This window comes from Centroberyx gerrardi, chromosome 9 (genome assembly GCF_048128805.1).
Source record: "Centroberyx gerrardi isolate f3 chromosome 9, fCenGer3.hap1.cur.20231027, whole genome shotgun sequence".
Lineage (NCBI taxonomy): Eukaryota > Metazoa > Chordata > Actinopteri > Beryciformes > Berycidae > Centroberyx > Centroberyx gerrardi.
This window is the reverse complement of record NC_136005.1, coordinates 18,506,428-18,528,518: the sequence shown is the minus strand read 5'-3', so window position 1 is coordinate 18,528,518 and position 22,091 is coordinate 18,506,428. Positions and strand designations below refer to the sequence as shown.

Genomic DNA, 22,091 nt, shown 5'->3' with positions numbered 1-22,091 from the left:
CATGAAATCAAACACCCGTTCTCAAATGCAAGAGCTTCCCAAACTGTAAAAACCTGAAAATGATGCACTACAAGAGAGAGGCTTTTCTTGAGAGAAACCCAGTTTGTAAGCCAGAAATTCTTCCTGTGATTGAAGCTTCTTTGAAAAGCAACTGATTAGTCCTGATTTAGAGTTCCAGATTAGATTTGAGGAATCTGAAAGAGCCTTTTCTCCAAATGTCATCATCCGTCATATTTAATCCACTTAGGTTGTGCGTAGGTGTACTGTGTTTGTGGAAATCTAATAAGACACAGCTACTCAGCTTGCAGTGCAGATGCCTTGGCATTTGTGCATCAGAGGAACTTACAATATTTTGTCATCACTACATTTCTGTCAACCAAAACCAGGACATAAAGCTGAATAATTGAAAGGATGAGATGCTTTGCATTATTTACAATTAGTGATTATGATACTTATGCAGTGTAGTGCATTCTGCCGCAGAGAATATTTTTTCTTTTTTCCTGTTTTTTTCTTTAATACCAAAATGACAAGTTGAGAATTCCCTCATGTCATCCCAGAGTTTCAGTATTCTACTGTATAGAATTAAGAAAGATGTGAAAATTTAATATCCAATCAATATTTATACAGAATGATTTTCCAGAGAGATTTTTGAGCAGTGGCATGAATCCTTTTGTAATGTTATTATCTGATGGTAGAGAGATACAGTAGTCATTGGAAATTAGTAGAGGGATTCATAGGGGCATTCTCTGTGCAGAACTCCGAGCTGTCGGGAAAGCCTTTCCTGTTTTGAGCTAGTCTTTGTTTTATGATAAGAGCTAGAGAAGAAAAGGGAGGCTTTGCCATTTTTCCTCATAATGTCAGCTGGAAGAGCCCTCATAATTTATAAGACACCTCACATGAAATGTTCATGAAGAATCTTGGAAGAGTTACAAATGGCTGTGTAGCTCCAGTAACAGTACAGGCCAGAGGAGTCAGAACAGATCAGCCAAGGTAATTGGGTCAGAAAAAGTTGAGGTTCATACAGCGTGCACTTGTGGAGATGCCTCTGTTTCTTTAAAAGACAATAAAGCCTCACAACTTAATGTATTAATAGGGTTTCGGTTTAGACAGCTTTGTGCATTGTCTAAGATACTCTGGTTGAATGCATTTGCATATTACTCAGGTCGCCCTCAGCAACCTCTTAGGAGTTTGCTTTTAGATGTGCCTCTACATGTCATAACAAGTGGGATGTGTGTCAGAATAAAACCTTTCTGCTGCCTTGAAAGACCCCCCACCCCTTACACACAACCCCCACCCAGTCTCCCAGTGCCTATGGCCAGTCATTTCTCTCAATACGTATAACTGGTTCCACCTGCTGTATGACTTTGCACTTCTAAAGTCATGCTCATCTTAAGTTTTAATGTTTTCTAAGCTTGTAGCAGAGCAATCACCCTGGTAATATTGACTTTCCTGTCAGCAAGCTCTGGTAAGTAGGCACTTGAATGCTGGTACAATACTATCATTTTATGTGTACAATTATATGTCAAATTCCACAACTTTTGACTGACAAAGAACCCCAAAATAAAAAATCATAACAGTTGGATTTGGTCTTTTACTCTACCTACAATAAGACCACAGTTCACTTCAATGTTTACTTGCTTCAGATTACTCTCCCAGACACAGAATGGGATTGAGCAGTACTATATCTCTTCATAGACACTTTAGCTTGGAGAGTTTGTTTCCTCCCTGACGAGTTGAGGATTTCCCTCCGATCACAGTAGCTAAGTGTAGGCTCTTATTATGCTATGCTGTGCCGTCCTGTGCTGTGCTGTGTGTCTATGTATCTGGCATCAGTCACTATGAGATAGAAGAGCATAATGCTGCTGGAAGGAGGTCACCAACCAGCCAGGGGCAGGGGGGCATCATATGAAGCAGTCTGGTGACATGGCAACTAAAGCCCATGTATCATTCTACCACCTACAGTGGATTACACTATATGACTCCAAAAGGCTGCATTATAAAATAGCATACCCATGGAGGGTCCATTATAGCTGCCTGTCATCCCAGCCATTTATGAAAAAAGGTTCTGAATATTAGAATATTAGAAGAAATACAGTATTTTACTACCTGGTAGCAAATTCTCTGATTCTCTGAGATTTTCTGAAGGCCTTCTTCAAATGTATTCATGGTTAACTGCTTTGACAGTATTATTATACTCCTTTGTTGATATAAGGTTGGCCACATAAACAGTACAAAAGTGCTTTTTTCTCCAGGTTTTCTGTGTTAAATTTCAATAGCTTCATAAAGCACTCTCTATAATTTTGTGATTTTATGAATGAGACCATAGCAGTTTTTCTGCCATGTCATCAACTTGTTTATAATTGGTCACATGGGTCAACATTAATACTGTTTTCAATACTTAATTATATTTGTTACTATTTTGGGCAGGGAGGCTAGGCTAGTTCCCCACAACATGAAGCAGTTTCTCAACGCAGTATATGGGGCCTCGTTCCCGGTTTATTTTCTAATTATCTTGTCCCAGCACTACAGCTGACCTCGCGATGCTGCTTTCTAGTTTCTCAGCTGAATGTAGTGTGCCAGCATGGGGCTTCTCTTCCCGGCGACAGCAGCCCGCTTTTTGGCAGTGGTTCACGTGAGGTGACCCCTCCCCCCTTCCTCCCCCGCCAGGCTCGGCGCATGCTATCCTGCCTCGTTGAGACAGCTCCACTGAGGCTTGCAAGATCAGCTGCCGTGCGAGCCCAGCTGAGGCTTCCGGGCACTCACGTTGCTAGATTTCATTTGTGAGTGAGCGTTTGACCTCAGGAATGAGTAGACATCCGCATGCTCATGCACACAAAAGCAGACATACTCACAAGCACTCGTGTGTGCACACAAGCACACAGATAAGCAGCACATAGATGCGCAGCGTACACATACGTGTTTGAACACATGCGCGCACACAATGGCCACATATTCTGCACACACACTCACCTCTTCCTTCCCTTTTCTCTTTCTTCCACCCCATTCACTAGCCCTGCTCTCTCCCTGGCACCCATCCATGTCGCTCCTGCCAACCTGCTTCTAAAACATGTAACCTACACTCAGTCCCCCTCGCTTTGCTGCCCCGGGCCCTGACAGGCTGAGCAGTAATGCTTAGTGGCACAGGCTTGCCTATCCTCCATCCTCCACCATTGCCACAGCAGTTCTGCAGATCGCTATTTGCTGACATTGGGAATGAGATTAAGGGAGGGGTGGAAGGGGTTAGGAAAGAGGCATTCAGAGATTGAAATGCAGCGATGACAGCAATTTCCCTTGTCATCCCAAGGCAACTGAAGGCCAGAGCATTGTCAGCCTGCACGGAGGGCAATCTCAAGCAACAAAGTAGATTAACCTAGAGGGGAAAGAGATGAAACAGTGCACAAATTGTGGCTTCTAGCAATTCAGTAGCTGGCAGTTACACTGCTAATGTGTTCAGATAGACTTATTCTCTGCTGTTAAACACTCAGTGACCTATTGTTTGTGTCTATAATTAGGTGTAAACAAGTTATCACAGCTTTGTACCTTTATTTGGTCCCCCTTTAAAAACTTGTCACAATAAATTAATGTTGTATTTTGTCTTTCATTAGGGGTGAAAAACACTTGTTTGAAAATAGTGCCTAGTAATATACTTGTGAAGCAGAGCAAGATAATTTGTTCTAGCCAAATTTGTAGTGGTTATTTTTTTCATTCGTTTTCGCATTGTTGTGTAGTTGATACTGAAAAACAACATATCCACTACTTGAATATGTTGTGTGTTTCTACCATCATATCTATCAGATATTTTAATCCAAGCAGAAAACTTTAGTTGAAGTCCCAAAATGGATTTTGTGGTTCTTTTATTAGTTTTGGATACGAGCTACAGTTGTTGGCTTTGCCTTTGGGGTTTGCAAGGGTTGCACCAGCAGAATTGTATTCTTTAGTAACATAGTGTGAAAAGTTTGGTCTCCCACAAAAAAGTTCCTTGCGATCCTTCTTTACATGCACGATCTTTGATTTCCGACGATGTAAGATCAAATTGAGCCGCAAGTGTGCTCCCTCTCCGCCTTTCATGCTGCTTCAATATCACGGCGTGAAAAAACAAAGAAGGCAAAGACTGAGGGAAATCTGAAGCGTTCTGCCACTCAATATCCCCCATTCCCAAACAACAGCGTCTCACTGCCACTACAAATACATTAGAAATCAATTATTTATGGAACAGAGTCAGGGCCTCTTTAATCTTTTCCTTTTATCCAATTAAATTGTCTAACCATTCTAAGCCTCCATAGCTCACAGGGAATGTGCTTCTTTAAAAAAAAGAAAAAAAAGAAAAGAAAAAAAGATTTTCTCTTCAGTCCTCCTTTTTGACTTTCGATGTAACAGAGAAGAGACACTTCTGAGGGTTGAAGAATAAAAGGAAAGAAAGTGTGTAAAGTGTAAATGAACTCCCCCTCCCGCCCCGTCACCATTGCATTGGTTATACAGGAACTATTTGAAGTTCTGATATTAAGACTCTGGTTCCATTCCCTGCGCAAAGGGACGCTGGGGAACGGTGGGGCCTTTCATGATTCCTTTATGCCCAGCTGAAATAGTTAGAAAGTATTTGGGATCATTTCCACAGGGGTAAATATGATGTTGCTTCAATTGCTGTCCTGTATTATTCAAGAAGTCAATTGAAGTAGTGTCTCAAAATTGAAAATGCTTACTTCCGAAGCAGTTGCATAAAATTATTGATGTGAAGCATTGTGAAAGGCACTGCACTTCCCTCTATTATCATATATTATGACTTGAACAAAAAGTTACAGCCTCTCAAACAAGCATGGGTCCCCTTTGTGGAGTCATTTTAATATCCCACACTATACCACATCATAGCAGACGTATGCTTTGGAACTAATTTTGTAATAGTATATATTAGAAAAGTATTTGTAAGCATGCTATAAACATGTTCTCAAATATGTACAGTATTTGTATTGTGACCATGCTTATGTAATAATAACAATAATGTATGAGTTTAATGTACTCTATGCCCTCCATATCCCCAATGAAGCACATTGTCTCCTCAGAGAAATGCATTGTGGGTGAGAGTGTCCGGACCTTGGATGAAACCTTGTGTACTCCAAGTCTGATACAGTAAATGTTCTTTATTTCCTTGGAAACAGTTCAATCGGGGAAGACGCAAAAGGTGACACACAGAAGACAGATGTTTATTACAATATAAGACAAGAGCTTTGGCGTTGACCCCGTCGCAGGAAATAATTTATAGGGTTAGAACGCAATAAATAAATTCAATTCTTATGATCCCCCTTGGGAATCCATAGACGGAGCCTTGACACTGCAAAGATACGTATCAGGTAGGCAAGTTTAAATGCCACCCGCCAAGCAAGATCATTGGCTGACAGAAAGCCCCAGCAGATAACCAGGAGTGCTCAGTGGAAGGGAATAATTGTGAGCCAGATACCCGGTGTGCACAGAGAGAGTGAGAAAGTGACATTCTACCAACATGTCATGTTTGACATAACCTGTGGTCATTTTTATTAATTGTCCCATTACATTGTTGGGGACTGTTTAGAAAAAAAAGTCCTATTTAAAGACAGTATACGTGGATTTCAAGGACAAGTGATGCTAGACTTGTTGCATGATCATGTGAATTGGCATGTGGGCGATGAGCAGTGCATGCTGTGTGGCATGACATGTCTGTGGGTGTGCATATGTGATACATATGTCTGTGTACGTATATACTTGTCGACATGTGTGGCATGTCTGGCGCGAAGAGAGCCTGTTTTTTTTATTTATTTATTTATTTTTTTTATTGTGTGTATGTGTGTGTGTGTGTGTGTGTGTGTGTGTGTGTGTTAGTGTATAAGTGTGTGTGTACACACAGTGGCGCACAAATAGCTCCTGCGGGCCCTTGCGATCACAGACCGCCAAAAGGAAAAGGATTTCCGAGAGGTTTCCTTCTCGCTATTTAAAGTGGGAGCCCTGTGGGACATGTTTGGCATTCTCATCCACTCACTGAAGATGGCCTGTGATCTGAAGCCACTAACAGGCTCGGCATGCTCTCTCTCTCTCTCTCTCTCCCTCTGGCTCTCTGAAGTGATTACCCTGCTTGTGATTCCACTGACACCCACATGTCCCCCCGAGACGTGCCTTCACTAGTTTGTTTAATCTGCCTCCCTGTACAGTAGGTAACACAGCCATAATTGAGGTGTGGATAGAGCTGTGGGAACAGATGAAACCGGATAGTAGGTTTTTATGTAAACTTGTCTGCACTATAAGTCACCTTGGATGACAGCAATCGCTAAATGAATGTACGGTGTATTGCTATGATAGGAATGCTACAAAGTTACTAGTCAAATGTCTTAAAAAGCAATCTGTCAGTCCTTTGTTACCTTAACTTGTCCCCAGTGAATGATCAATAAATCCCATGATTACAGCAAGTCACAAATGCCAGTGTCCCAATAAGGAGTTAGAAACATAACCGGCTAATTTGTGGATCCAGTCATTCTTAAAGCAACTTTTTCCTCAGTTTACAATGAGGCTGGTGATAAGATAATAGTTGTCAGAGATTAGAATACCATTAGCAAGCCTTGCAGTCAAGCAGATATTTGATCTCAACAACATATAACTTCAGCAAAAGTTCTGCTGATACCTGAGACGGATTCAGCTTTACACTCCGTTTGAATTTTGATATGAAAACAGCAAGTGGAACTGTGGAAATGCAAGCATCAGATACTGTATCTCCCCCGGTTAGTGTCTCGCCTCTGTCTGTAACACGCTTGAACTGCTCTATTCAGAACATACAGTGTCAATCATCACAAAATCAGCCTTAGATGAAGCAAAAAATGAAAAAGAACAAAAATGATCCATAGAAGTGAACTTAAATTAATTAAATATATCATACTTTCTTTGCAAGATTGCATCTGTCCTCAGATGTGTAAAAAATAAAACATTCTCAGATATCTTTTTAAAGCGTATTATTGTAAGATACCACTAATTAAATTGACAGTGTTATTAATTGGGTTGAAGATAACTTGCATTGAGTTGAGGACATCTTAAACTCAATTAAAGATATCTCCAACTCAATTAAAGATATCCAAATGCCATGTCCCGCAATATGCAATCAGGCTCTTTCTGGCGCAATATCAGTTCACTTGTGCCCCTATTACAAAGACTGAGTTGTACTTCTAAAGTTTTCTTTTTATCATTAAAAGCCTGACTTTTTGAAATAGATGTCGTCCATGTCACACTTTTGTGATGTATATAGTTTCTTTAATGTGGCATAATTATACTATTTAATCCATCCTTATCCAGTGTTTGAAATAGAAATGAGGATTATGCAGCTCTGACATTTGGAAAAGTAGCATTTAACTGCTACTGGCTCAGATATCACAAGGTGATCACATTGCTCATCATAGTCAGCAATGTTAGTGACAGTTATATATAGTCACACACCTCTTCATGACAATAAAAACGGTGAAATCTTTTTTTACCCACTTTTTATCCAAAGGGTGAGACTTGAAAGTCTGAATAGGGAGATTTTTTACTTGAAGTGTTCTTCATGGCTGTTTTCTCTGCCATAGCAGAGAAAAAAGGTTTATAAGGTTTTATTTTTAAAGGTTTATTAAAAAAGGTTTATTTCATCATTGTTGATTATAGATGTGATCTGTCTTCTTGTGATGAATATTTTCAATCAGATTGGACAGGAAAAATTGAGTTAGAAATGTGCATCAGTTTGGCGGGCCCATTACTTTTGAACTGGATGGGTTCTGAGTGCTGTAGTCCTTCCTAAGAGCGGTGAGATTTGCTCGGCTATAGGATACATCAGGGTGAGTAGTTAAGTATCGTCAGAGCAGCTGGCAGTGCATGAGAATAGTGTCACACCTTACAGCTATCCTGCACTCTTTACCCAAACAACTAAATTAGTGGCTGGAAAAGTTATTTTGAGAGTATCTTTGCTGTAACTTGAGCCAGTAGACTTGCAGAATTTGATCGTTTCGAGTTTACTGATTTATGCCATCTGACCATAAAGAACTGTGGATATTGTGAAGCCGGGCTCACCCTCCCCTCTCCTTCCCCTCCCCAGGGCGCTGCGCCAGCTGTGGAGAGAATGTAGTGGGTGAAGGCACCGGCTGCACCGCCATGGACCAGGTCTTCCACGTTGACTGCTTCGTCTGCATGACCTGCAGCACCAAGCTGCGTGGCAAGCCCTTCTACGCTGTGGAGAAGAAGGCGTACTGTGAGCCCTGCTATATTGTAAGTCATTTCTGTCCCCCCCGCATCCTCCCGCCTCGCCACCTTACCTAGACACACTCTCACTCAAGGTCCAAATTGAAGGTTCAAGTTATTTACACTGTCGTATTCCAAAACTGCACATTAAAAAGGCATCATGGATGCCTTTATTGCCTTTTTATGACAGAGGGTTTTTATATATCGCTCCTAGTCTGCTGTGAATTAGATGATGATTAGAGGAACATTGTTTTCACATGCAGAACATTCTGTGTGCTGATCCATAACTTTATCTGGGGGTACATCTGATAAGCAGACAGGCACAGTTTAAATGCATTTGAGTTATTAAATGAGTGTCAAAATCATGTTAAAATGTAAGATAGTATTAATTCCCTTTGTGGATCAGATAACAAATAAGCCTTTTTCTTCTCTATTCCTTCCTGTTTTTGCCCCTTTTTAAAATTATTTCACTCTTTTAATCAAGAACCTGACGAAATACAGGAAATGAGACAGCGAGATCCAGGAAGGTGTGTAAGTTATTTTGAGTTTAGGAACTTCTTTTTGCTTCTTACAAAACTCTGTGGCCGGTTTCCTCGTTGCCATATTGCGACACGTATACGAAAATGTTTACTTGCAGAGTATTGTCAGGATGGACACATCGTCTTGCAATACCACATGGATATCCTGTTTTTGCAGAAATGTTTCCTTCTGTTTCATTTGAAAAATCTTTGATTTTGTCATCATTCTAACTGGTTTATTGTCTTGTCAGCAACATCACAGCTTTGCGAATGACAGCTGTCAGTTGGCACACTGTATCACTGTGCTGTAACATTAAAAAGACTAAACCAATAAAATAAACACACATATATACAGTATATATAAACATTTTTAAATCCATTTCTGTGTAGGAGTGTTGTGAGGTAGGGCAGCTCTTGGTATGGCATCTTGGGATTGGCAGTTTGTTTGTGTTTCTAGTTGAGCGGCCGGCTGGTCCCTGCACAGTCGGGGCAGCCGGTCTCTAAAGGGGGATTTGAAAAGACTTCTGGCAAAATCCAGGCATGGCTTTGTACGCCTCCTGTCCAAAGGTTGAACGCTTGAAAGAGCCTTATATATCCTTGGTACCCTCTGCCTAGGATAAGTCTACAGGCTCTTTTTTGAATACGCTCCAGCTGTGCAGACTGTGGGCCAGTGAGGGAACGGTGCCAAACTGGGACTGCATATTCCAGCGCTGGATGCACTGGTGTAGATAGAGAGCGGTTTTGGATCTGGGAGGCCAAATTTTTTTTAGACGTCTCATCACAAACGGCTTCTTGTTGGCTGACTAGAGCATATTCTCAACTTGACGATCCCATTTCAAGTTACTTTATATGGTGACCCCTAAGATTTTGATGGTGTCACGTTTATCAAGAACATTATGACTTGTTGTCAGGCTGGGCAAGGTGGGGTGCTGCCTCATGTGGCTGACGTGGAGAACCTTGCACTTCCTTGTATTTAGCTTCATCTTGTGGCCCTCCACCCAGGTTCCCAAGTTGTTTAGGGTCTGTTGCGGGCTGCAAGGGAGTTGTGGTGTCAGTGTCCGGACAAAAGTCATGTTCTCCACATAGTTGCAATGCTTGTTGAAGTTGATGAGAGCACTGTTAATCAAGGAAGACATTGAGCATTTTCCCTTGGACAACTCCACATGTGGGATTCTCAGAGTCAGAAAAACAACCCAGGTACTGAACTTTCTGGTGGTGATTGATAATGAAACTACAGATCCATGGGGCCAGTTTGGGTCTCAGTCCAAGTGGGAAGTAGACAATGCGCTGCTGTTTTGTGGTTCACGCAGTCAAATGCTTTTGCAATGTCTGTTCAGGTCGGGGTCAAGTTTGGGACTAATGTCTCTCAGTATCCAGTCTGTTCTCACAGAGCTTGGAGAGTTGAGCAGTTCGAGATATTTGTCTCAGTTCATCAGTGTTGGGGGAAGTTGTTTTAGAAATGGGAACAACAACTGCCTGTTTCCATTGAAGAGGGACAATGCTTCATGGAAAGATGCATTTATAGTGTATAATGTAGCAGTAGTGGTGCTAATCTCACAGGAAAACTTATTTTGTATCTTAGGTGGAATCATGCCTGGGCCTGTAGATTTAACACAGCTGAACATGAATCTTAATGCAACTATGATGCTTTTATTATTTGAGATCTTTTTAATGCCAAAAACATGGATAATGACCTTTTTTTTAGTACTTCTTTACCAGTACTTTGGAAAATACTCATTCAAGTCATTTTTGATGATTTGTTACCTATTGCTGTGTAATTTATTCATGCTGGTCACTTGGAGAAAATAACATTAACAATTTTGCATTGACTGTAGCAGACAAAACGTGACAACCTAGCCTCTGTGTTAATATATTTGCTCCATATCTACAGGATATGCAAATCACCAGGGTTTTTCTGCAGGCCCCCTGAGACAGATAGGAGCCACACTAAAACAAATGTTGTCAGGTAGTTATTTGCCTACCTAACACACATGTTCCACTTTCCAGATTGTAGATAAGAGGCTTTTGAAGAGAGAATGATTTGACTTTGGAGGTATGACCCGATGCAGCTTGCTAGTTAATGAGGAGGTTAGAGCTTCTTTTTTTGGTGGGTGGGGGAAAGAAGATCATGATGACCCAGGCAGCTTAAAAATAACAAGTGATGCACAACTGAGTATTTACACAAACTCCTGATTTGTTGACGCTGATGGGAAAGCATCAACAATATTTAGAATAGTGATTATTTTAAACTATTTTGTTATGATAAGTGAATAAATTAATTACAAGACTGACTAATACTTGAGTACAACTAAATCAGCTCTATAACAAAAGTCTTAGCAGTGAAAATTAAGTAATTTCAGGTGGCCAAACTACTGCACATTTTGTAGGCTACTATTAATTCTTGTGGCTTGCCTATTGTAGATATTAACACATATGGACAGTCACGTTTTCCTTCACATTATTTGCAAGAAATGGCTTGGTATGCACTTTACTTGTGAAGTCTTAAAGCTGAGCTACATGACGTTAAATCAGTGGCAGGCCATCTCCTAAATCATCTCTTTTCAGAGGCACTCACGGTGATTGTAGTTGTCTTGTCTGGAAGTTCTCCAACTCTGATACATGCGCTAAAGAGGAACGGGATAATTTAAGAACTTTATTTATGCATTTCATCAGCATAAATGTTCTTCTGGCACAAGATCAAAAGGATGGGGGAAATCTGAATTTCTTAATGAAAGTAATTTCTTCTTCTTTTATTCCCATCCTCAGGGTCATACGCCTCTGTACGATTAGAGAATGAACGCGAGACTTGAGTCTCTGAAGAGAAATGTCATATCCCAGTGAGAAAGAGGAAAACTTCAAGTTAGGCTCCAAGTCAGTCAGTCTAGGAATCTCTAAGAGCAAATTAAAATCAACGATGTATTGTTTATTTGTCTATTCATTTTAAATTCCCTTTCTGATCTCGTCAGTATTTGGACACAGTTACAGTAACAATTTACTGTATCACTGCAATATGCCACATTATTATACAGTCAAAACAGAATGATAGAAACTCATAGACCACCTGTTTTCCATTTTGCAAGAACCTAAATTCAGATTTCATCCATAAAAGATTATTAAAAACCCATACTTGAAAGCTTAATTGAACAGTGAGCTTATGGTGACTGCTACATTAATCCTTAATGATTACATTAAAGATTTACCTTCTCTATTGATTACTTTTACTACTGGACTGATAGCCTTCATTCAATGTTATTATACATGAATGCAAAACATTATGTTCGCTGATATTAAATAAGTCAGATATACTTTTAAAAACTACACTTACAAAGTTCATGATTGTATTTTTTTTCATTTTGACTGCCAATAGATAATTAGTAAATAAATTATCAGTATTAACTTAGTGGAGACTTGCTTTTCGTAATGTTTTCCCTATACTATGGGTTCTAGGCATGAGCAAGATTTTGCTAACACCCTTGGGCACTGTATGTTTTACAGGTACAGCAGCTGCCTGAGAAAACTTATTGTCTGTAAAATCTAATGATAATATGCAAATATATTAATCCCATAGCCAGGAATTGCAGGAATACATTTTGTATGCCACAGTGATTGCCATCCAGTAATGTTTCCGGCATATATCAAAGTAGGCAATCAGTAGTCCTTTATCTAGGCAAGGACTTTACATATTCTGTGGAACAATACTGGCACTTATATTAGCAAGTTCCGTCTCTTCCTCTGGGTGATTTGCACCATTCAAACTGTTTGTCTAGATATTACAATTCCTTTTAGTAATGTACAGGAACTCACACACACCTGTTATCTTTGCCAGTCTACTTCCTTATTCTACACCTTGCTATCTCTCTGTCGCCCAACCTCAGTCACACCACTGGCCCACAAATTGCAGGGCAGCAATCAGCCTTTGTCCTCTCCACTTCCCTGGCTTGCCTCCACAGAGGACTTATCGCTGCCTCTTTGAATACAGCGTGATGGAGATAAACTCTACAGCCGCTCAATTAATGTCTCGTTTTGCATGAAGTGGTTTGTAATCGTGTTAATGTGACATCAGCATCGGGCCACCGTTGTTTTTTTCCTGCCTGATGTAAAGCAATAGCCCGAGGTGTCCCACAGCCTATCTCAGACCCCCTTCCGTGTTTACACACCTAATAAGATTGAAAGTGCGTATGCATACAAACGCCACCCAGTGAGCTGTTCATCACAGTGTCATCCTTAAACTGAGAGGCAGCAGTCTCACTATGTTTAACAACTGGTTTCCAAGAAAACTATGATGGGACAAGTTTTTCTCTGGATATACAGTATTGCTCTCTGTAAGTTGTGAGCTAACCGGAGCAAAATAATCACAGGGGATCTGCAAATACACAATGCTGGATAGTAGAGCCATCCTACAATAGTTACTTTTACATGCAGGGAGTAACAGTATTATTGCCCATACTACGGTTGAGGTCTTATTCAGGTTAAGCAGTTCACATGCGCCTTTGATACCCTGCAAATGAGTCTCTCTGTTGCCTTGAATTAACCAATGAACAGAATATTCCTGTCCGGCTGTGGTGTCCCGTCCACAGATAGAGCGGTCTGCCAGAAAAAAAGTATGAAAAGATGCCAGCTACCCCCTCCCTCTTTGACTGAGCAGTCAATATACTTACTTAATTACTATACATGAAGAAGACATAATCCAATAGTAATAGTAAGTGCTGCTTGCCACCATGTTTTTTGTTGACATTAAATTGCGCCCATAAAGCTCTGCGAGTCTGAGTTTATGCAGACAGCGAAAACCAAAGGTGAAATGAGTAAGGTGTATGATGTTTACATGTGTTGACCCAAAACCAGGTTACTTGAGTTATTGGGCTAAGACCAACATTTGATGTGCATCTAAACGTAACCACAGTTTGCTACCTTAATCCCTTGTTAATTGAGTCACTCATCTTGCAGTTTAAATGCATAAGAGGGTGCAGAAAGTTCAAGGCTCAGGGCTTTTTTTTACTTTCTGGAAGGATGCAATCTCAGACAAAGCCTGCTGAGAGAGGCGGTTTGAGATGTAAAACATTTAGGCAGAGTGCTCCACTTTAGAGGGAAAGTGCTTTAATTCGTCAGGCTGAGAGTACACTCAATGCGGGATGTGTCAGCTATTGCTGTCAATTCACCAGCTAGAGACAGTATCATGTGTATGTGTGTTATGATTAAGTCCAGGTACGTGGTTAGCGTAATGCTCTTTGGTTTGTATATAGTAGTTTGGGCTAAAGCAGAGGAAGCTCTTGAAACCTTAAAAATGTAAACTGCATTTTCACTTGGGCCAATTTGTCTAGGACATTCAGATACAGTATGTGGTTATAGTGACAGAAATTTAAACACAGTGACTATTTCATTATTTGGGACATCATGTCATAGTGCTTTCACTAACCTAAAAATGACTATGACTTGATTTATAATACTGTAAATACTTGAAAACAAAATGGATGCAGCTTAATATAAGTTATGAACATCTGTACTCTTCTAGTATGTTTTTCCTGATTATGTGTTTGCTTACCTAGCCCTTCCTCTCTATGTGGATTTATCATAATTTCTCTATTTTGGAATATTTGAAATGTGACAATACCCATTATTCTGCATTTGATGTTTTGATAATGTATCATGAATGAGGCATGTATCGCTGCTCCCTGCAGCTCCTGACCACTGTGCATCTGCCATCAAAACATCAAGTTAGGCATCTGTTAACCCCTCAACATAAATATTTAGGAACACAGACTTCTTTATGGCTGGAAGTAATGTAGAAGCCGTTTCATTCTGCTCTTTGGTCAAGTTTCCCTTGGCAAACTCTCATGTCACAAAATATTTAGATTTATCAGTTCAGAAAAACTGTCTTAATCTCATTTTTTCAAGGCAGTGATGGATATATTTGCTGCCACAAACAAGTGTATGGATATGTGTGACATGGAAAGACATTTTCACAACTTTGCAACAAAAAAGGTGGAGCAAACAGAAGTCATTACAGTGTGGTGTAGCAGCCATTCCACCTTCCAGAGTTCAAGACAGATTTTTTCCCAATCAGTGGGATTATAGAAGCCAGCACATCTATTTGAAATTGTAGTCATAGAAATGAAGAGTAATTTTCTCTCTCCTTTCACTTCAGGAAGTCTGCTTCTAACGAGAAGAGCATATTATCCCCTAGTTAACAGTGGTGGGAGCAACAGAGACCCTTCATCTTGCTGATAGCCCGGCTGGTCTTTGAAGAAGTTAGGCAATGGGATTCTGTGTCATTGGGGTTAATTGCTTACAGAGGGTACCATGCTTTCTGTTCTTAAGTCCATTCTATGTTGTCCATATCTGCCCTGCTTTACTCGTTTCTTGCAAAGCTCTGGGCATTTCCACAGCCAGGTTGTTGCCCAGTTAATTTATTTTAAATGGACATTTTGGGTGCCCTTCACTTCAGGTAATTCACTGGTAAACAGATCCTTTCAATCTGCTTAACTGGGACCTAAATGGGTTGCAAACAACGCTCAGTTCCCCCGTCGAAGCCACAATCACATGCCCACTTTCCTGTTTATCCAACCACTTCCACTGAATATAGATCATCCAAAGTGCGGGCAGTTTAAGTGTACTGTAATAAGACTGTTGCAAGTAACACAAGGTCATGCCAGACGCAGAACCTTTATATTGAAAGAGCAGTAATAAAGAGATAGGGATTTGCCCACACAAAAACCTTAATCTACTTGTGCCTCTTTTGACAGAATTTCAGAGATCACCAAGGTCATGAACGCCAAGTTGCTTGAATGTAATTATGTTCATTATCTAGTGTTGTACTATAGCTCTGCTATTTAAAATAAATGGCTTTTGGTCTCATTGGCTATGCTCTCCAAATGATTTCCCATTCTACTATTGTAAAGGAAGAGCTGCACATGGCAAAGCCTGACCTGCCAGTCACCAGGAAAAGATCATGATTGACAGTATGACTGATGAGCTTTACCCATTGTGTCTGTCTGTCTGTCTTGGAAAGTACTGATGTTAGTCTAGCTGGTCACCCGTTCACATAGCACTCTTTATCTTTGATGACTTCTCATTGGCCTACCTGTCTTTTGTGTAATTAATTTTCAGAAGCAGACCCAATTTTAGCACAAACTGTTGACCATAATAGCGCATCAGCTAGTACTCCAATCCATTGCAATACATTTTCAATACCACACAACTCACAAGTGGATTAAAACAAGTAATCACCTTCCCATATTTCCAGTGAACCTAGTATGAAAATTAGTCCTGAATTCTATGTTTCAAGCTATGTAAAATATATTCATAGATTTCCTACAAACATTTGACTAAACTTACTTTAGGGAGGAAAAAACATGGTTCTCTAGTCCTCTTGTTTTGTGTGTCAATACTGTGCGCTGAATTTTACTTTGGTGCAAATGTGCCCGCACAAGTCAGTTTAACCCCATAATCCCACAATCTAGCGAGTAAAGGCCCAGGGTGGCACAGGAGCCAGAGGCGGCAGCCATGGTGCCAGCTGTATTGGGGGCTCCTGGTGATGGATGTCCTCTACAGCACAACTTGCCAGGCTAGTACTCTCCCACTTAGCAATGGGGGACCCCTAAGAACTTCCCTAGAGCTTTCGCTGTCATTGACAGAGGGGATATAAGATACAATACATACAGCCAGAGTCTTAGATCCTCCGCTCCAACAATGCGGTGTGCAGCCAGCCACAGAATACAGGAAGATAAAGATTATAAGGTTGCTTCCCTGACAATGGTGTGGTTATAATTAGAGATGACTACACACCACCCACACACCTGTCAGTTCTGCGTGATGGATATCCAGGTAGGCAGATCCAGAGGCTTGCAGCCAGAGTGATGAGATCAGGGCCCCCATATGCTCATTGTTGTGGCGCTGCAGCATGCTGTTGTGGCTGTGGATGTCTGTGAGCCGCTGCACAGCTGCTGTTCATGGTGGGAGTGCTGCCATGCACACGCCGTGTGGGGAGCAACAATGAGTGGCGGTGGCAGGTACACCCACCCTCATTTTACTTGTCGTCTGAAGCACGCTTATGAACACACAGAGGCTCGGCTTTCTGCTGACTCCGTCATCAAATATTCATGGCTGTCTGCATTAGCTTGCAGAGTTCTAATTGAGTTCTGTATATTCAGACATGATTAACTCGGTCTAATTCCTCAAAGGAGTGAGCCAATTAGATAGCACTTGCGTGAATAGGATTTCACATCTTAGTACTTCTCCAGACTTGCCAAGACAATTATGTGTGTGTATAATTGTACTGTACAGTGGGTGTGAACCCACTACACTCAAGCAGGTCATTATTTCTTATTACTGGCCTGCACTACAGTATATGCAGCTGCCTTATCCATTACAAGCAAGTAAATGAATAGCAGGAGCCTTGTTATTAGAATACACTGTTTGGACAAGAGTCGAGAAGGCGATTCCAAATACCGGGCCCTCTAAACCTTCCTCATGTTTTTTGTCTAAGCACATTTCCTCCCCCCAGGAGCAAGCAGGAGAAAAATATCTGTGACCCAATGCTGACCCACCACAATGTCACTCTAACTCATGGCATGAGAGAACTACTGCCTGGGTCTTTGTCAGTTTCTCTCTGTAACCAGAGTAGGAGACATTGCCCAAAGTCCAGAGGGGTCACATTCTGCTGTGGAGCTGAATTTAAGGCAGAGAGGCAGACAGGCAGGCCAGCCACTTTGCCTGAGCTGGAGAGAGATCAGGGCCCCACTGCCACCTTTTATTGGTAAAAGATCGGCCTGAGCAAGACATGATCTGCATGCCGGCCTTGTCCCTTTATGTTGGCTTCAGCCTGACGTTATCATGCGATTCAAATAATATAATGCATCTGCGTGAACAAATATAGCAGCTGCACAACCGAGTATAGGATTATGTATAAATATTTAAATCTCGTTTGACACTTGTGCCATTTTGTTAGTATATCAAAATGTTGGATTCTGAACTCTCCACGGAGCTGAATACAGACCTACACAGGCAGAGCCAGTTAACAGTCATTGCTGGTAAAAAGGATTGCAGGGCTAAGGCTGAGTCAGGGGCAGGCTTGGTAATAAACTGTCCAGGCAGAGATATAAACTAAATGTAAAAAACAAATCAAGATAGGAGGTTCTGGCAAGATGCCATCCCATTCCAGCACACGCTGGTCATCCATAACCCAGTGTGAATTTATTACACAGACAGACAGACTCTCCAGCTGAGCTGAGCAGGGGACCAGCACCTTGCACTCAGAGGGAGCGGGGCTGTTCCAGGTCAGAGACACCGAACCTCAGCACACTCATCCTGGCTGACTGGCATGCACAGAGATGACTGTCACAAATGCTCTGTCTGTGAATTATACAGCTGATACTTTCAAGGTCACTGGTCCCTGGAGTGAACAGGCTGGGAGTTACCAAAGCATTAGGAGAGTCACTTTCCACTGCATGACATGCGCGCTCACACCCACACATAAACAAAAACACACACCTCAATCATTTCCATCCAGCCAGCATTGTTTTGACCCAGGCACACACTGTTAGGAAAATCTGTGTGGGTGTCTCACTGATTTATATAACATGGTTATAAATGACTGAGAGGTTTTTTTAAAAAAAAGGAGCAGACAGTCATGTCAAGCCCATCTTAATATGCTCATACTGTAATGCTTAGCATGTGAACAACTACACAGACAGACGCACAGAGGCAGAATGCCAGGGATTTCTGGTCACTGGAAAGCAATTACTGATATGAAATTAAATGTAAATTTAAGTTGAATGTCAAGGGCTGTGGATGGGATCCTCCTGGGTGTCCGGGCCGAGAGTTAGACTGCAGGGAGGGAAATGGCAGGGGGTTGTTCACTTGTTAACCTTCACGGGATGAGGAGGGAGGGTGCTGCAGGATCATGATCACTGAGCCCAACCAGCCTGAACGGAACTCAGTACTTTACACGTGTGTGTGTACGCACACACTTACACACAAACCTCTCCACCTCCATGGTACTGAACAGACCATAGATCAAGGAGGGGTGGTGCTCCCACGATCCCTTTGCAACTGTGTGAAGATTTAAATGAGCTCCCAAATTCCCTCAACCGTAGCAGATTTCTGGCATTTCCTACTGGCCGAGACCTCTATGATTTGGCTTAAGAACGTGGAAAACAAATTGAGGTTTTTGTGTTTTTTCTTTAACCCCAACAATGATAGTCCCATCTATTGCCTTGTCAAAAACTTTGAATTGCAATTGACTTATCTGGCAGCCCTCAAAGCCTCCAAATTGCATTCAATACATTTTCTGCAGGCTTACATTTTCATTTTGTCTCTGTAAGTTATATATCATTATGACAATGTTGTTGCTCTCACATATAAAACTTGCTTGGAAATTATTTCCAGAATTAGGACTCAGACATGGGCATAAATGTCCCTAAACATTGACCTGGGGACAGTTTTGCCAAATCTGCTTATTAAATATGTATGAGCAGAAGCTGATGCCAAGTCAGCTGTAACTGTGTGTAACCCTGCTCCTTCCTCATGAAAGTGTTTGAAATAATGGAATACCCATGCAGACATAAACTGAAGACTGTTCAGTGTTTTAGATCCACTTTTGACCTTTGAAATCAAAGTCCAGCGTGGAATACTTCAATACTATTATGCTGACTTGTAAGTGAGCTGAAACATTAAACGGTATGGCCTTGGAAAGAAATAGATGAACATTGGGGATGAGTAAAAAACTCCTTCATGGTCCGCTCAAGGCATCCTAATGTTGTTTAAGGGGCTAAGCGCATCTTAAAAAGCCCTCCTAATGATAAGCTGACAGCAGGTGTCACAGGATTTTCACACTGAAAGATTACAACCTACAATATAGTGTTGAACTTTTCTTATAGTAAAAGCACTACACCCTATGTGTTTCCTCTCCCTTATTTAGTTCCCTTGTCTCCCTTATTTAGTTCCCTTATTTCATATTACTTCTCCATTACAAAATCACTGTTAATTGAGTAGGTAATTATATTTTTTCTTGGCAACTACTAATATGCTTTCTATTGTTTGTTCTGCCTGATTGTCTTTTATTAAACGATAAAATAAATTCTCTGAGCTGCTTGTCAAGGTTCGTTTAAGTAAAAAAAAACATCTTCCCTCAGGAAGTGGGAGGGTTAGTTATTTGACTCATGGTTCATGACTAGGTCAGTCTCTCTTATTCACTGATGCACTGCAAAAGAAATTATACAGCAGTGCTCATCTTTCGAATAAGCACTTGTTGGATATCACTGGACTTCCTTGATTTTGGGTGTACTTGATATAAATCACGTAGCATGGCGTGGGCACAGACCAGCACATTCTGTGAGAGTCTGGACGCAGACTTTATCAAATCATCTGCAAACTTGGCCCACTGTGAGTTCAGCATGCCAGGACATAAATCGCGTGCGTTCTTACTGAGCTCAAGCCTCCCTCCTGTCAGCCCTACTTGGCCATGTGAAATAAGAACAGATAGGTGTAAAATTTGTGTTGATACTGTGGGAGGAGATAGTGAACAGCTTAAAGTTTGCAATATGCCACTGCGGATTTCCAGCTGTTAACTCTTTAACCTGCAGACATCTAAAATACATCTTTGTTCCAGCATTGTTTTACTCGAGACTTGGAGCAGTGGTTCACACTGAAAAACACAGTCTGTAGACTAAATTACTTCTAACATCTTTTATTGAAGACAGCGCAGGGGAGGAAAAACGACACAGACGTTTCGGCCCTAGGCCTTCTTCAGTGTGCAAACTGCTGTTACAAGACTTGAGTGATCCTACTTGGTTACACGCACCAAACAAAGTTAACACAGCAGTGGACCTGGTTGAGCGCAGTAATATTTCCTCTCTCTAAAGTATTGTTTTACTATCATTAATAGTAACAGGGAGGGCACTGCAAAAAATGTTTTTTAACAAGTCATTGAGTCTAGTATTGAGTCTGTTTTTTTTAAAACAAGTAAGGAAATCTGCCAGCTGGGTCAGATAATTTCACTTGTTTCAGTTTCACTGAATATCTTGAAATTGCAAATCACTCCACAAGTCTCAAGGTAATGTCACTTGATTCAGGATGATTTGCAATGAAAATTGATAAAATTGATATCTCACTCCACTAGCAGATTTTCTATTTTTTTTTCACTTTTTTTTTATTTCTTTAAGAAAAATAGGACTCAATACTAAACTATATTACTTTTTAAGATGGCTTTTTTTGCAGTGTGACTCTTTCTCAATCTCTCTCTCTCTGCCTTTCTGTCTCTGTCTCAGACAGACAGTTTATCAGGCCTGTGTCTCATGTAAAGAGCAGAGCTTGCGGGACCTCTTAACTCACCGCTCCGTGCTTTGTTTGCCGTCACACTCTTCATTCCGACAGACAGTGTCAAACATTGTTTGGGAGTCGGTTGCTAAATCGTGGGGAAGCCGGGCAGGACTGTGCGGGCATCAATGTGTTTGGTGTTGAGAGATCATGAGAAGCACTTTGTAGGAAATTGAAAAAGCTTACAATGAAAAAAGGGGCCACAATTGACTTTTAACGCACTCCACTCACCCCCAGTTCAGCAAGAGGCTGTCTGACCTAAATTCACTTTACCTCATCTGCCTAGACATTTGTTTAGCCTTCTGGGCAAACACTTAGAGAAATGTATGAGGGAGAAAAAAAAAGGAATACATATGCTTGAATACATCACATTTAGTCAGGGGGAAAGCAAAACCCGGACATCTACAGACATATACAGCCCTCTAGTGGCAGATTGCAAGGGTCCTAGATCTCTCACAGAGAGGGCACAGCAAGTGATTTATGCAGAATGTTTTAAACCATCTTTGGAAGTTGTAACCAACCACAAATCAAAGCTCTGTAAAGAAATTCTGACTGTTTTAACATCAGACTCATGTTTGTGTAACACAGCTAATAAATGTTCAGTGTTACCTAATACTGAATAAAACCAGTCACCCTGCGCCAAAAACAGCTCACACTTAATTAATGTACCTATAACAGAAGCTGACCAAAATGAACGAATTGGGTCACAGAATTTTACCATCAGAAAGAGACAGAAATTTTGTCTTTTGAGTACTGTACTCATTACAATGGCCTGGAGGAACTGTGTGCTGTGAAATCACATGCTCTAGTTAAGCTAAACAAGGGCAAGGTATTCCCACATGAAGGGCAGATGAGAATAAGTGAGTAAGTTGAAATGCAGACAGATGAGTAAGAGTTGAGGGCGGTATAGTACTTTTTGGCCCTAGCCTCTTGTTGGGATTCTCAGGTTGCAAACATATTTTCTCTTCTCTCTCTCTCTCTCTCCCTCTCCCTATCTCTCTCTCTCTCCATCTATCTCTCTGTATATGTGTGTGTGTGTGT

General features: G+C 41.0%; 1 protein-coding gene across 3 annotated transcripts in view; it reads left to right on the top strand.

Annotated features, from left to right (window-relative positions):
• Positions 1-22,091, top strand: part of lpp (LIM domain containing preferred translocation partner in lipoma) — a 136,191-nt gene that overhangs the window by 105,003 nt on the left and 9,097 nt on the right. For all 3 annotated transcript variants that reach the window (XM_078285698.1, XM_071923447.2, XM_071923446.2), the window contains exon 9: positions 8,078-8,247. In XM_078285698.1, the coding sequence (XP_078141824.1) occupies positions 8,078-8,247 (170 nt within the window). The remainder of the gene's footprint in view (positions 1-8,077; positions 8,248-22,091) is intronic.